This window comes from Nomascus leucogenys, chromosome 13, assembly GCF_006542625.1.
Source record: "Nomascus leucogenys isolate Asia chromosome 13, Asia_NLE_v1, whole genome shotgun sequence".
NCBI lineage: Eukaryota > Metazoa > Chordata > Mammalia > Primates > Hylobatidae > Nomascus > Nomascus leucogenys.
This window is the reverse complement of record NC_044393.1, coordinates 27,117,640-27,131,980: the sequence shown is the minus strand read 5'-3', so window position 1 is coordinate 27,131,980 and position 14,341 is coordinate 27,117,640. Positions and strand designations below refer to the sequence as shown.

Genomic DNA, 14,341 nt, shown 5'->3' with positions numbered 1-14,341 from the left:
CCCTACCACCACCTCCTGCTGCCAGCCCTTCACCCAGACAACACCTCACTCAACCTTCAGGTCTCAGTTTATAAGCCCTTCTTTAAATAAGCTTTTCCTGACCAACCAAGACCAGCTAAATCCTCCTTGTTTTTCCTCCTCTAAGACTGTGTACTCACCCTACACCCAAAGTACTTACCATGCTCCTATAATTATTAATTTATAGAGAAAAATTAATAATAATTATTATCCCCAATAGATTATTATCCCCAACCCGAATGGGATCCATGGGTTGTTAGGAACTGTCTGTCTTTTTTTGTTTGTTTTTTGAGATGGAGTCTTGCTCTGTCGCCCAGGCTGGAGTGCAGTGGAGTAATCTCGGCTCACTGTAAGCTCCACCTCCTGGGTTCACGCCATTCTCCTGCCTCAGCCTCTCCGAGTAGCTGGGACTACAGGCGCCCGCCACCACGCCCGGCTAATTTTTTGTATTTTTAGTAGAGACGGGGTTTCACCGTGGTCTCGATCTCCTGACCTCGTGATCCGCCCGCCTTGGCCTCCCAAAGTGCTGGGATTACAAGCGTGAGCCACCGCGCCCGGCCGGAACTGTCTGCCTTAGGTACTGTTCCAGGTACCTAACACAGGGCATGGCAAAATACTCACTCTGTGAGTGAATGTACCAAAGTTATAGTAGTTATCACGACACAGCCAAACTTTAATAGCCTCTCTTGACTCTCTATTTCCAGCCTCTCCAAGTTCCAGTCTGTCTGCAGCTAGAGTTTTCAGTGATTTAGTTTCACAGTACCTAGGACAGACACACAGTTGGCCTTCTGCATCCATGGGCAGATTCAACCAACTGTAGATAGAAAATATGAGGGGGGAAAAATGGATGGCTGTGTCTATACTAAGCATGTACAGAGTTTCTTCTTATCATGATTCCCTAAACAATACAGTATTGACAACTATTTACATAGATTTACACTGTAGTAGGTTTTATAAGTAATCTAGAGATATTTAAAGTATAAAGGAGGATATGCATAGGTCATATGCAAACACTATATACCATTTCATATAAGGGACTTGAGCATCCGTAGATTTTTCTTTTCTTTTTTTTTTTTGAGACAGAGCCTCGCTCTGTCACCCAGGCTGGAGTGCAGTCGCCCGGCTAATTTTTTGTATTTTTAGTAGAGACGGGGTTTCACAGTGTTAGCCAGGATAGTCTCGATCTCCTGACTTCGTGATCCACCCACCTCAGCCTCCCACAGTGCTGGGATTACAGGCATGAGCCACTGTGCCTGGACTATCCATGGATTTTTCTAACTGTGGGGTCTGTGGGAGTCCTGGAACCAGTTCCTCACAGATACCAAGGGACAAGTCTACTCTTATTCCCACAGGTGTCACTCTAGTTGGAGATGACAAACATTCAGGTAGCTCATACAGTGCATGGTAACTCTTGAATATGCTCAATGATTCCCTCCCCACTGTACAGAGAAAAAAACTCTCCTAGCCAATTATCCAAGGTTCTCAATAATCTAGTCCACTCTTCCCATTTAACCTCTCCACACTTAACAGTAAGAATTTTCTGGCTGGGCATGGTGGCTCACACCTGTAATCCCAGCACTTTGGGGGGCCGAGGTGGGCGGATCATGAGGTCAGGAGATCGAGACCATCCTGGCCAACATAATGAAACCCCATCTCTACTAAAATACAAAAATTTAGCCAGGCATTGTGGCACATGCCTATAATCCCAGCTACTCAGGAGGCTGAGGCAGGGGAATTGCTTGAATCCAGGAGGCAGAGGTTGCAGTGAGCCAAGATCGTGCCACTGCACTCCAGCCTGGGTGACAAAGCAAGACTCCATCTCAAAAAAATGAATGAATTAATTAATTAAAAAAAAAAGAATTTTCTACCCTGGACAGACAGGTCTCCTCATGGTCCCCTAAACACTCTCAGCTCATTCCAGCTTCATGCCTTTGTTTGTGCTCCTCCTACTGCCAAATATACCCTTCATTCTCCCTGCTACTCATCCAAACACAACCCTGCCTTCTAGATCTAGCAGATCCTGCCACTTCACCAGGCTTCTCCCAGAGATCTCCCCACTCTCTGAATCCTCAGATATCTTACCTGGATCATGCCTTGTGGCACTTGATAAAGCACCGACATCCTGAGCTACGCTTTCATGTCTCACCTTTGTTCCTTTTAGCACCTGACACACAGGGAGGTGTGAGGGAGAGTTCTAGACTAGGCAGTAAAGCACTGTTTCCCTGCCTGCCAATTATATTCATTCATTCATGCAATAAATGCCAACTGGCCACATTCTCTGTGCAGACACCTACCATGTGTAGGTCAGTAAGAGACAATTTTAACAACCTTCTCTACAGGGTTGGCAACTGTGGCTTGGCTCCTCTTCCCTCTACTCACATTCTAGATAATTTAAATAGTTAACTAATATACTGAAGTAACCAGGTTTAGAAACATGAAGTCTATTATCAATTGTATGTTAAACAAGTTAACTACTCAGCTTTGGTAACCTCTGAAAGATGGAGACACTGTGAATAACCTTCCAGGGCCACTGGTGAACAACATTAGAAAGCATTATTTACATGTTCACATTTTTATCTTTTATTATTAGGACAATAATGCTAAACAGTATCCATTCCCAACTCCTGTAGGAAGAAATCACTGGCTGACACAGATTCAGACATTTTAAAAGGAAAGAAAGTGAAAGACCTTATTTTCAAAACCATAATCAAATGACTATAACTTAAATGGGAACTTTTCAGCAGATAGAATTACTTTTGGTTTTTACTTAAAAATAAAAAATTGTGCAAAGTTTGTGAGTAACAGGCCACCTACCTGCGGCTTGGTGAAATTTCTGTCTGCGCACCACTGAACAAAATGTTGTTTTGCAGCATACAAACTGTTTCTGTCCATCTTCTTACAATATACTCGAATCAGCTGCTCTGCAAATTTCTCTGGCAGAAGTTGTGAAACCTTTTTTAAATGAAGAGATTTCACTATCACCTTGAATTCACACATTGGAGATATCAGCTGGTCCCTAGGCTCCTAACTATTCCTTTTTTTTTGAGACAAGGTCTCCCTGTCACCCAGGCTGGAGTGCAGTGGCACAATCACAGCTCACTGAAGCCTTGACCTCCCAGGCTCAAGAGATCCTCCCACCTCAGCCTCCTAAGTAGCTGGAACTACAGGCATGAGCTACCATGCCTAAGTTTTTTATTTTTTGTAGAGATGGGGTCTCGCTTTGTTGGCCAGGCTGATCTTAAGCTCTTCGTCTCAAGTGATCCTCCCGCTTCAGCCTCCCAAAATGCTGGGATTACAGGTATGAGCTACTGTGCCAGGCCCACTTTAATTGTAAAGATATGCCTTAAAACCTAATTTGCATATAAAATGCTAATTTACTATAAAGATTTGCTACATGCCACTATAGTATATTTGTTTTGCCTAAGTAGTTACCTGGTTTTTAGTAATCCTGATTGGTCTGCTGGGGTCAGTCTTACAATAGAAGCTAACATGATCAATTGGATTCTTTTCTTGCATTCCATAATCCATGTTGATAACCTAAATAAAAGCAATTCACAAGTAATCATATAGCAAGCAGGAGAACTGAACTCAGGGCTGTAGGAGCATAACAAGAAATGGAACAGAGGCCGGGCACAGTAGCTCACGCCTGTAATCCCAGCACTTTGGGAGGCCAAGGCAGGTGAATCACGAGGTCAGGAGTTCGAGACCAGCCTGGCCAACATAGTGAAACCCCGCCTCTACTAAAAGTACAAATATTAGCTGGGCGTGGTGGCATGCGCCTGTAACCCAAGTTACTCGGGAGACTGAGGCAGGAGAATTGCTTGAACCTGGGAGGTGGAGGTTGCAGTGAGCCGAGATCGCACCACTGCACTCCAGCCTGGATACAGAGTGAGACTCTGACTCAAAAAAAAGAAATGGAACAGAGCCTTCTGGGGATTCGGAAGTAAGAATGTTGATAAGGTGACTCTTGGTGGAATAAAAATAACTGGTTCGTGACCACTCTTAGGGATTTGGTATTGAAATCTGGGAAGAATGGGAAAAGCACTTGTGTGTTTGATCTAAGTGTGGTGTAAACTCAATCCCTGCTATGTGACAGACACAGATAGACACTAGAGGTACAACAAGGACACTTTAAAATAAAATCCCAGGCCAGACACAGTGGCTCACTTGAGACCAGGAGTTCGAGACCACCCTGGTCAACATGGTGAAACCCTGTCTCTACCAAAAATACTAAAAAAAAAAAAAAAAAAAATTAGCCAGACATGGTGTTATGCACCTGTGGTCCAAGCTACTCGGGAGGCTGAGGCACAAGAATTGCTTGAACCTGGCGGCAGAGGTTGCAGTGAGTTGAGATTGCGCCTCTGCACTCCAGCCTAGGCAACAGAGCGAGACTCTGCCTCCAAAAATAAGTAAAGAAAATCCTAGCCCCCACAAACCAGGCAGCTCTAGATTGAAGTTCAACAAATATATTCAACCACAGTTGAAAAGCAAAGTGTGCTTTGAAATGTTCTAACAGGTTACCTGATGTAGCCTAGGGTGCCCGGAGAATGACCGGAAACATTTTCCTGGGAAAGTGACTTTACTAAGTGAGCAAGAAACAAACAGGCTTAGGTGGGAAGAAAAAGAATCGCAGGCAGAGGAAACAGCTCAGAGGCAAAGAGGACTGAAACTGTCTCCTGGATTTAGCAACTCTGAAGTCAGTGGTGATCCTGGAGAGAATATAGTGATGGAAATAGAAAAAAAGGTTCAGGAGAAAATGAGAAACAAAAATGTAGGAGGCGCGATGGCTCACACCTGTAATTCCAGCACTTTGGGAGGCCGAAGACAGCGGATCACGAGGTCAGGATATCAAGACCAGCCTGGCCAATGTGGTGAAACCTCATCTCAACTAAAAATACAAAAATTAGCCAGATGTGGTGGCAGGCGCCTGTAGTCCCAGCTACTTAGGAGGCTGAGGCAGGAGAATCGCTTGAACCCAGGAGCTGGAGGTTGCAGTGAGCCGAGATCGTGCCACTGTACTCCAGCCTGGGCGACACAGTGAGACTCCGTCTCAAAAAAAAAAAAAAAAATGTAAGAGAAGGCAACTCTTAGAAGTTTGGCTGTTCAGACGAGGCAAGATGTTAAAGAAAACAAAATTACAACTAGATAGGAGGAGTAAGTTCTCGGGCTCTATAGTACTGTAGGATGACTACGACTATAGTTAACAGTAATTTCCTTTTTTTTTGACACAGAGCCTTGCTCTGTTGCCCAGGCTGGACTGCAGTGACACAATCTCAGCACACTGCAACCTCTGCCTCCTGGGTTCAAGTGATTCTCCTGCCTCAGCCTCCTAAGTAGCTGGGATTACAGGTGTGCACCACCACACCCAGCTAATTTTTGTATTTTTAGTAGAGATGGGGTTTCACCATGTTGACCAGGCTGGTCTCAAACTTCTGGCCTCAAGTGATCCACCCGCCTCAGCCTCCCAAAGTGCTGGGATTACAGGCATGAGCCACCGTGGCCAGCCTAGTTAACAGTAATCTATTACATAGTTTTTTTTTTTTTGATATGGAATCTGTCACCAGGCTGGAATGCGGTGGCTCGATCTCGGCTCACTGCAACCTCCGCCTCCTGGGTTCATGCGATTTTCCTGCCTCAGCCTCCCAAGTAGCTAGGATGACAGGCGTGTGCCATCATGCCTGGCTAATTTTTTTTTTTTTTAATTTTAGTAGAGACAGGGTTTCACCATGTTGGCCAGGATGGTCTCGATCTCCTGACCTTGTGATCTGCCCGCCTCGGCCTCCCAAAGCGCTGGGATTACAGACATGAGCCACCGTGCCCGGCCTATTAGATAGTTTTAAATAGCTTGAAGGAAAATATTGAATGTTCCCAACACAGAGAAATAATAAATGTTTGAGATGATGTATATGCTAACTACCCTGATCTGATCATCAGACATTTATATACACAATGTACCCCATGAAAATAGAGTTATCATTTGTCAATTTAAAAAATACATAAAATAAAAACATAAAGAAAAAAAAGACAGCAAGAAAGAAGTACCTGGAGAGGAATTTGGTGCCTTAGAAAGGTAAGGGAAGATGAGTCTGACCCTGAAAAAGAGGAGAGGGGAAGAGCAGTGTGGTGTTCATGATTTTCTTGAGATAGGCTCTTGCTCTGTCGCCTAGGCTGGAGTGCGGTGGTGCAATCTCAGCTCACTGCAACCTCCACCTCCTGGGCTCAAGTGATCTTCCCACCTCAGCCTCCGAGTAGCTGGGACTGCAGGCGTGCATCACCACACCTGGATAATTTTTGTGTTTTTGGTACAGATGGGGCTTTGCTGCAGCAAGCCATGATCATGCCACTGCACTTCAGCCTGGGGCACAGAGAGAGACCCTGTCTCAAGATAAACAAAAGTTTAAACTAACATTGGCTAGGTGCAGTGGCTCATGCCTATAATCCCAGCACTTTAGAAGGCTAAGGCAGCAAGATTGCTTGAGGCCAGGAGTTTGAGACAGCATGGTGAGACCCTATCTATACAAAAAACTTAAAAATTAGCTGGGCATGGTGGCACGTGTCTGTAGTCCTAGCTGAGCAGCCTCAGGAAGCTGAGGTGGGAGGATCGCTTGAGCCCAGGAGTTTGAGGTTATAATGAGCTGTGATTACATCACCGCACTCCAGCCTGGGCAACAGAGCGAGACCTTGCCTCTAAAAATAAATAAGTAATTAACACTAAATACAATAAAAAATGAAGTTATTCAGTTACAGCAACCACATGTCAAGTACTCAACAGCCGCATGCAGCTAGTGGCTATGGAAAGGGACATCACTGACCAAGAATATCTCTGTTACTGCAGAAAGTTCTATGGGACAACACTTCTCTAGAACACAAGTAGAATTACCCTAAGCCTTTGACAAGAACAAAGCTGTTTCCCCACTATAAGAATGGGAATACTGAATACAGTTGCAGATGGAGGAAGGCTTGTTTCTTTGGTGAGAAAGGTCTAAGGCATTGCTACCTAATGGCCTATAGTTTATCTTGGAAATAGGAGCCAAAGGTTGGGTTACTCAAGAGGATGAATACAGCTGGAGGTGGGAAGCATGGTTGGAGTTCTGAGAGGAGGGAGGACAGTTTGAAATGATGATGATGATTATTAGTAGTAGTATTTTTTGAGATGAGGGTCTTGCTCTGTTGCCCAGGCTGGGCTCACTGCAACCTCCGCCTCCCAGGTTCAAGTGATTGTCCTGCCTCAGCCTCCTTGAGTAGCTGAGATTTATAAGCACCCACCACCATCCCTGGCTAATTTTTGCATTTTTAGTAGAGACGGGGTTTTGCCATGTTGGCCAGGCTGGTCTCGAACTCCTGACCTCAGGTGATCTGTCCGCCTCGGCCTCCCAAAGTGCTGGGATTGCAGGCGTGAGCCACCGTGCCCGGACTGAAATGATTATTAGAGACTGGGAGAATCACACTAAGCCTGCCAGAAGGCCCAGCTTAGTTTCGTGACCAGGAATTTATAGATATGCCTGTACAGTGACGGTATGCAGGAGCATTTATGTGTTCAGGTATGGGTGTGGAGATGTTTAGATTTGATTCATCTAGGTTGTTTGGCTTTCTGCTAGGTAGATGCAAAGAAGGAAAAGAGAGTTGAGGGTAACTGCAGAAAATGAGTGAATTACTGTATCACGTCATCTAAGATACTTTTTTTTTTTGAGATGGAGTCTCACTCTGTCGCCCAGGCTGGAGTACAGTGCTGTGATCTCGGCTCACTGCAACCTCTGCTTTCTGGGTTCAAGCAATTCTCCTGCGTCAGCTTCCCAAGTAACTGGGATTACAGGCGTGCGCCATCACGCCTGGCTGATTTTTTGTATTTTTAGTAGAGATGGGGTTTCGCCATGTTAGGCAGGACGGTCTCAACCTCCTGACTTCAAGTGATTCACCCGCCTTGGCCTCCCAAAGTGCTGGGATTATAGGTGTGAGCCACCGCACTCGGCCTACACGTGGAGAGAAATGAAGATAGAAGGCCACTGACAAGCTCGAAGAAAGTGAGGACACAATAAACTAGAGGGCCTGATGAGCTAGGAAAACGTGGATAAGGAGGAAAGGGGATTGTGGACAGAGAAAAGTATGCCTAAACTAGTGATTTTACAGGGAGGGCACTTTTGAATGTTGATAAGGTCCAGCGTGTAATCTGCTGAGACTATTGTCCTGAGGTGCAGTGCTGTCTCGCTCTGTTGCCCAGGCTGGAGTGCAGTGGCGCGATCTCGGCTCACTGCAACCTCCACCTCCCAGGTTCAAGCGATTCTCCTGCCTCAGCCTCCTGAGTAGCTGAGACCACAGGCACACACCACTACACCCAGCTAATTTTTTTGTATTTTTACTAGAAACGGGGTTTTGCCTTGTTGGCCAGGCTGGTTTTGAACTCCTGACTCAGGCGATCCACCCACCTCTGCCTCCCAAAGTTCTGAGATTACAGGCATGAGCCACTGTGCCTGGCCCCACAACTTTTTCCTCTGTTTGTATGCAGGCAATAAAAAAAATTAAAATGTATTACTTGTGTAATTAAAATTTTTTAATTAATATAGACAATGTAATCACATGACCACAATTACATTAAAAATAATGGCAAAACATCACGAATAAAATGTTTTTGTGGTTAATATTGGTTCTCTTTGTGAGGGCACAGATGACTTCCTTCCTTTTATCTTTATTTTTCTAATTTGTTAAAATGAACATGTACTACTTTTATCATGGTGAGTGCTTTATCTTTAAAAAAGTATTCACTCAGTTTATTACTGGGCTAATTACTTACATCCACTATAAAATCTTCAGCCTTCAGTTTCACTTCTAGCAATACTTTGGGTTTAGCATTGGCAACCTCTTTTGGAAGAGATTCATAGTCCTCCTGGAAAACACAAGACTCCCCATGTTAGAATCCATCTTTCATCAAGTCTTCGAGCCACAAACAGGTTCTCCTTATGAAAATGGCACCTAAGAAAAATGATTAGAGATATCCTTAACAAATATAGCTCCTACCAATGTCACTCGTTAAACAAACAGAGCAATTTTTGTAAAAAATTGTAAAAAGTGGCCAGGCGCAGTGGCTCATGTCTATAATCCCAGCACTTTGGGAGGCCCAGGTGGGCGGATCATGAGGTCGGGAGTTCGAGACCAGCCTGACCAACATGGTGAAACCCCGTCTCTATTAAAAATACAAAAATTAGCTGGGCGTGGTGGCGGGTGCCTGTAATCCCAACTACTCGGGAGGCTGAGGCAGGAGAATTGCTTGAATCCAGGAGGTGGAGGTTGCAGTGAGCTGAGATCGTGCCACTGCACTCTAGCCTGGGCAACAGAGCGAGACTCTGTCTAAAAACAAACAAACAAAGAAACAAAATTCACATTTTGAAAAAAAAAAGTGACATTAACCTATTAGTACAACAAGAGGAAGTAAACTATAACCCAATAAATTTTGAGGTAGGATGTGGTTATAAGTATGACTTGTGTTATGGCTTTCTGGCAAAGAGAAAACTCTTCAACAAGTAGGAGGTGAAAATAGATATTTGAGCTAAAGAAGACAGGTATGTGCCATCTGGGAGACTGATATCCTGTGAAGGAACCAAGTCATTACAACGGGTCACCACAGCCTCAGTGAAGCTCATGCAAGCACTTTCTTTTGAGGTTCCTTTCCCTTATATTCATTTTCTCATGCTTGAATCTAGCCAAAATTGGAGACCCACTCTCACTTCCTGGATGAGAGCAAAGATTTGGAGTTAAGTTAGACCTGGCTTTTGAATCCTAGCTAAATATGCTTTCATGAGCAAGTTATTTAAGCTCAGTGAAGCCTCGGTTTCTCTATCTGTAAAACAGGCCTAAGACCCCTGCACTGCTGTGAAGATTAAATGAGAATAAATGTAAAGTACTTAGTACAGAGTCATAGTATCATGATAGGTTAGTGGTTTCCTCTTGGAGGACAGAGATAACCTTTCACTAATGGAAAGATGCCTGATAACTCACCCTTTTAATCTTTACTTGTCCCGTTGGCTGGGTCTCACCCACGTACTTGAATAGATTACGGTATTCAATTTGTTTTAAAATCTCTCGTGCGTCTTTCAATTTGGGATCAGTAGAGTATAAAATCTCCAGAAAAATGTTATCTGCCAATTTGATGACATTTCAGTTATATTAAAATAAAAACACAGAGTTAAAGAATTATATAGTGTTATTCTACTGAAATGATCTTAACAGGCAGTTCACAAATGTAGGTACATTATTATTTTAGCAATATGAGAAAATTTTTTAAAAGACTTAAGTGAAAAAACCTTTTAAAACTGTTCCAGTCAGCCAGTCACAGTGGCTCATGCCTGCAATCCCAGCACTTTAAGAGTCCGAGGTGGGCGGATCACTTGAGGTAAGGAGTTCAAGACCAGCCTGTCCAACATGGTGAAACCCTGTCTCTACTAACAATACAAAAAAATTAGGTGGGTGTAGTGGCAGGCGCCTGTAATCCCAGCTACTCAGGAGGCTGAGGCAGGAGAATTGCTTGAGCCTGGAAAGTGGAGGTTACAGTGAGCCAAGACTGTGCCATTGCACTCAAGCCTGGGCAACAAGAGCGAGACTCCGTCTCAAAAAAAAAAAAAAGTTCCTGTCAATGTCTTGGATTTACTTCCAGGTAATCCAGAGAGTGGGGAAGGACAGAGAGAAATAAGACTGCATTAGAGTTGATGATTGCTGAGCTGGGTGATGGGCACATAAAGGTGTATGGATTTATTGTTGACATGTTTTATTTTGTCTTTAAAAACGAATGGTGGCTAGGCGCTGTGGCTCACACCTGTGGGATCCTAGCAATTTGGGAGGCCAAGGCAGGTGGATCACCTGAGGTCAGGAGCTCGAGACCAGCCTGGCCAACATGGCAAAACCCTGCCTCTACCAAAAATACAAAAATTAGCCGGGCATGGTGGCACATGCCTGTGGTCCCAACTACTCAGGAGGCTGGGGCAGGAGAATCGCTTGAACCCCGGAGGTGGAAGTTGCAGGGAGCCGAGATGGCGCCACTGCACTCCTACCTGGGTGACAGAGTGACACTATCTAAAAAAAAAAATAAAAAAAAGAGAACGGTCCTGAAGTATTTACAAGGAAAATTATGTCTAGGATCTGCTTCAAAATAGTCCAGTGTTTGACAAGAGTGGGTAGATGAGGAGATGAAGCAAAAGTGCCATGTGTTGATAACTGTTGAAGCTAAGTGACAGGTACATGGCTTTGTAAATTTCTATAATAATAAAACAATGATTTTTTTAATGTCCCATTCGATGATGAGAGTAGAAGAAATGTTTTTCCTTTCTTTCATTTTCTCCCAATTTTTATTTTGAAAAATTTCAAAATAAAATATCCTTCACTTAAATTCAACAATTGTTAACGTTTTTCTGCATGCACTTTCTCCATATACATATCTCTGTGCAATTTTTTTTTTTTTTGAGACAGAGTCTTGCTTTGTCACCCAGGCTGGAGTGCAGTGGCGTGATCTTGGCTCACTGCAACCTCTGCCTCCCAGGTTCAAGTGATTCTCGTGCCTCAGCCTCCTGAGTAGCTAGGACTACAGGTACATGCCACCATGCCCAGCTAATTTTTATATTTTCAGTAGAGATTGGGTTTCCCCATGTTGGCCAGGCTGGTCTCGAACTCCTGGCCTCAAGTGATCCGCCCGCCTCAGCCTCCCAAAGTGCTGGGATTCCAGGCATGAGCCACTGCACCTGGCCTTTTTTTTTTTTTTTTTAAGGAGACAAGGTCAGGTTCTGTGGCCTAGGCTGAAGTGCAGTGGCACGATCATAGTTCACTGCAGCATCAAAGTCCTGTGCTCAAGCAATCCTCCTGCCTCAGCCCTTGAGTAGCTGGGACTACAGACATACACCACCATGCCTGGCTAAATTTTTTTTTGTTTTGTTTTTGAGACAGGGTCTTGCTCTGTTGTCAGGCTGGAGTGAAGTGGCACGTGATCATGGCTCACTGCATCCTTGACCTCCTGGGCTCAAGCGATCCTCATGCCTCAGCCTCCTGAGCAACTGGGACTACAGGCACATGCCACCATGCCCAGCTAAACCAAAAGCTAGTTTAAATGTAAATATAATTTGAAAAAATTAATCTTCCTGCCTCAGTCTCCTGAACAGCTGGGACTAAAGGCACATGCCACCACACCTGGATAAAGATGACTCTTTTTTTTTTGAGACAAGAGTCTCACCCTGTTTCCCAGGCTGGAGTGCAATGGTGCGAGCTCGGCTCACTGCAACCTCCGCCTCCTGGGTTCAAATGATTCTCCTGCCTCAGCCTCCAGAGTAGCTGGGATTGCAGGCACCAGGCTGGTCTCAAACTCCTGACCTCGTATCTGCCCACTTCGGCCTCCCAAAGTGCTGGGATTACAGGCGTGAGCCGCTGTGCCCGGCTGACTTTTTAAAATATGGCATCACTTGATTATGAATGAAAATTAAAAGTAAATATCCTCAGCTTGTTCAATTTTTTTTTTTTACTTTTATTTTACTTATTTATTTATTTTATTTTTGAGACAGAGTCTTGCTCTGTCATCCAGGCTGGAATGCAGTGGTGCGATCTCAGCTCATTGCAACCTCTGCCTCCTGGGTTCAAGTGATTCTCATGCCTCAGTCTCCAAGTAGCTGGGACTACAGGCACCCGCCACCACGCCTAGCTAGTATTTTGTATTGTTAGTAGAGACAGGGTTTTACCATGTTGGTCAGGCTGGTCTTGAACTCCTGACCTCAAGTGATCCACCTGCCTCAGCCTCCCAAAGTGTTGGGATTATAGGTGTGAGCCACCCTGCCTAGCCTTACATGTATATTTTTAAAGAACAATGTATATAGTTCTTGTAATTTAATTTTTTAATTTTTTTCTCTATTATTATTATTTGATACAGGGTCTCGCTCTGTTACCCAGGTTGGACTGCAGTGGTGCAATCTTGGCTCACTGCAACCCCGACCTCCTGGGCTCCAGTGATCCCCCCCAACCTCAGCATCCTGAGTAGCTGGGACTACAGGCACACACCATCACGGCTAATTTTAAAATTTTTATAGAAACAGGGTTTCACCATGTTGCCCAGGCTGGTTGCAAACTCCTGGGCTCAAGCGATCCAACTGCCTTGGTCTACCCTAGAGTGCTGGGATTATAGGCATGAGCCACCTTGTCTGGCCTATTATGTATCTTTTGATTGAATTTATTGAAAGGTAATGTGAAGTCTGTCAAGTTGAATAATAAAAATTTGGGCTTGTATTTTACATGCCTTTTCCCCCCATTTCATTTTTCTAGTAATTCATTTTTATCATACTTTACAGAAATATCAATCTGCAAAGGGTTGGTAATTTTAAAAACTGGTTCTTCAAAGACAGTTTAAGAGGAGCTAGTTTAGGTTTCATTCTGTCATTGTGCAGCACATAGAATCCAGCTGTGGTAGAACAGCAGCACTCTTGGCAGGAGGCTACGGTAGAGTGATTTGGCTGTGTCTTAGGTCACTTGGCTGCTGTTGTTTTTCTCCATTTTCAGAGCCTCCAGCCTTTCCACGGATTCTGTAAGCTACGTGATTGCTTTCCAATTTTATTTTTATTTTTTTGTTTATTTATTTATTTATTCATTTTTGAGACAGAATCTTGCTCTGTTGCCTAGGTTGGAGCACAGTGGTGTGATCTCAGCTCACCGCAACTTCTGCATCCTGGGTTCAAGAGATTCTCCTGCCTTAGTCTCCTGAGTAGCTGAGACTACAGGTGTGCGCCACCACGCCTGGCTAATTTTTGTATTTTTAGTAGAGACGGGGTTTTACAATTTTGGACAGGATGGTCTCGAACTCTTGACCTCAGGTAATCTGCCCGCCTTGGCCTCCCGAAGTGCTGGGATTACAGGCGTAAGCCACCGTGCCCTGCCCAATTTTATTTTTAGTTAAACAGTTTCATAATTTGTAACTAAGAACTCTGACTGGTGTACACTTTTTGTTCTACTTCTTTTGCTTTATCTCAGTCAATACTTTCCCACATTAAACCAGCTGTGGCTGGGCGTGGTGGCTCATCCCTGTAATCCCAGCACTTTGGGAGGCCGAGGCGGATGGATCATCTGAGATCAGGAGTTCCAGACCAGCCTGGCTGACATGGTGAAACCCCGTCTCTAGTAAAAATACAAAAAAATTAGCTGGGCGTGGTGGTGGGCGCCTGTAATCCCAGTATTCAGAAGGCTGAGGCAGGAGAATCACTTGAACCCAGGAGGTGGAGGTTGCAGTGAGCCGAGATCATGCCATTGCGTTACAGCCTGGGCTACAAGAGCAAAACTCTGTCCCCAAAAAAAAAAAAAAAAGAACCAG

The 14,341-nt window shown here is 44.4% G+C and overlaps 1 protein-coding gene across 3 annotated transcripts in view; it reads right to left on the bottom strand.

Moving 5' to 3' along the window:
* Positions 1-14,341, bottom strand: part of SAMHD1 (SAM and HD domain containing deoxynucleoside triphosphate triphosphohydrolase 1) — a 61,428-nt gene that overhangs the window by 4,421 nt on the left and 42,666 nt on the right. For 2 of the 3 annotated variants that reach the window (XM_030825200.1, NM_001280119.1), the window contains 4 exon segments: positions 10,009-10,148; positions 8,807-8,899; positions 3,451-3,555; positions 2,833-2,970 (listed from right to left, as the gene is read on the bottom strand). In XM_030825200.1, coding sequence (XP_030681060.1) covers positions 2,833-2,970; positions 3,451-3,555; positions 8,807-8,899; positions 10,009-10,148 — 476 coding nt within the window. 3 annotated transcript variants of the gene reach the window in all.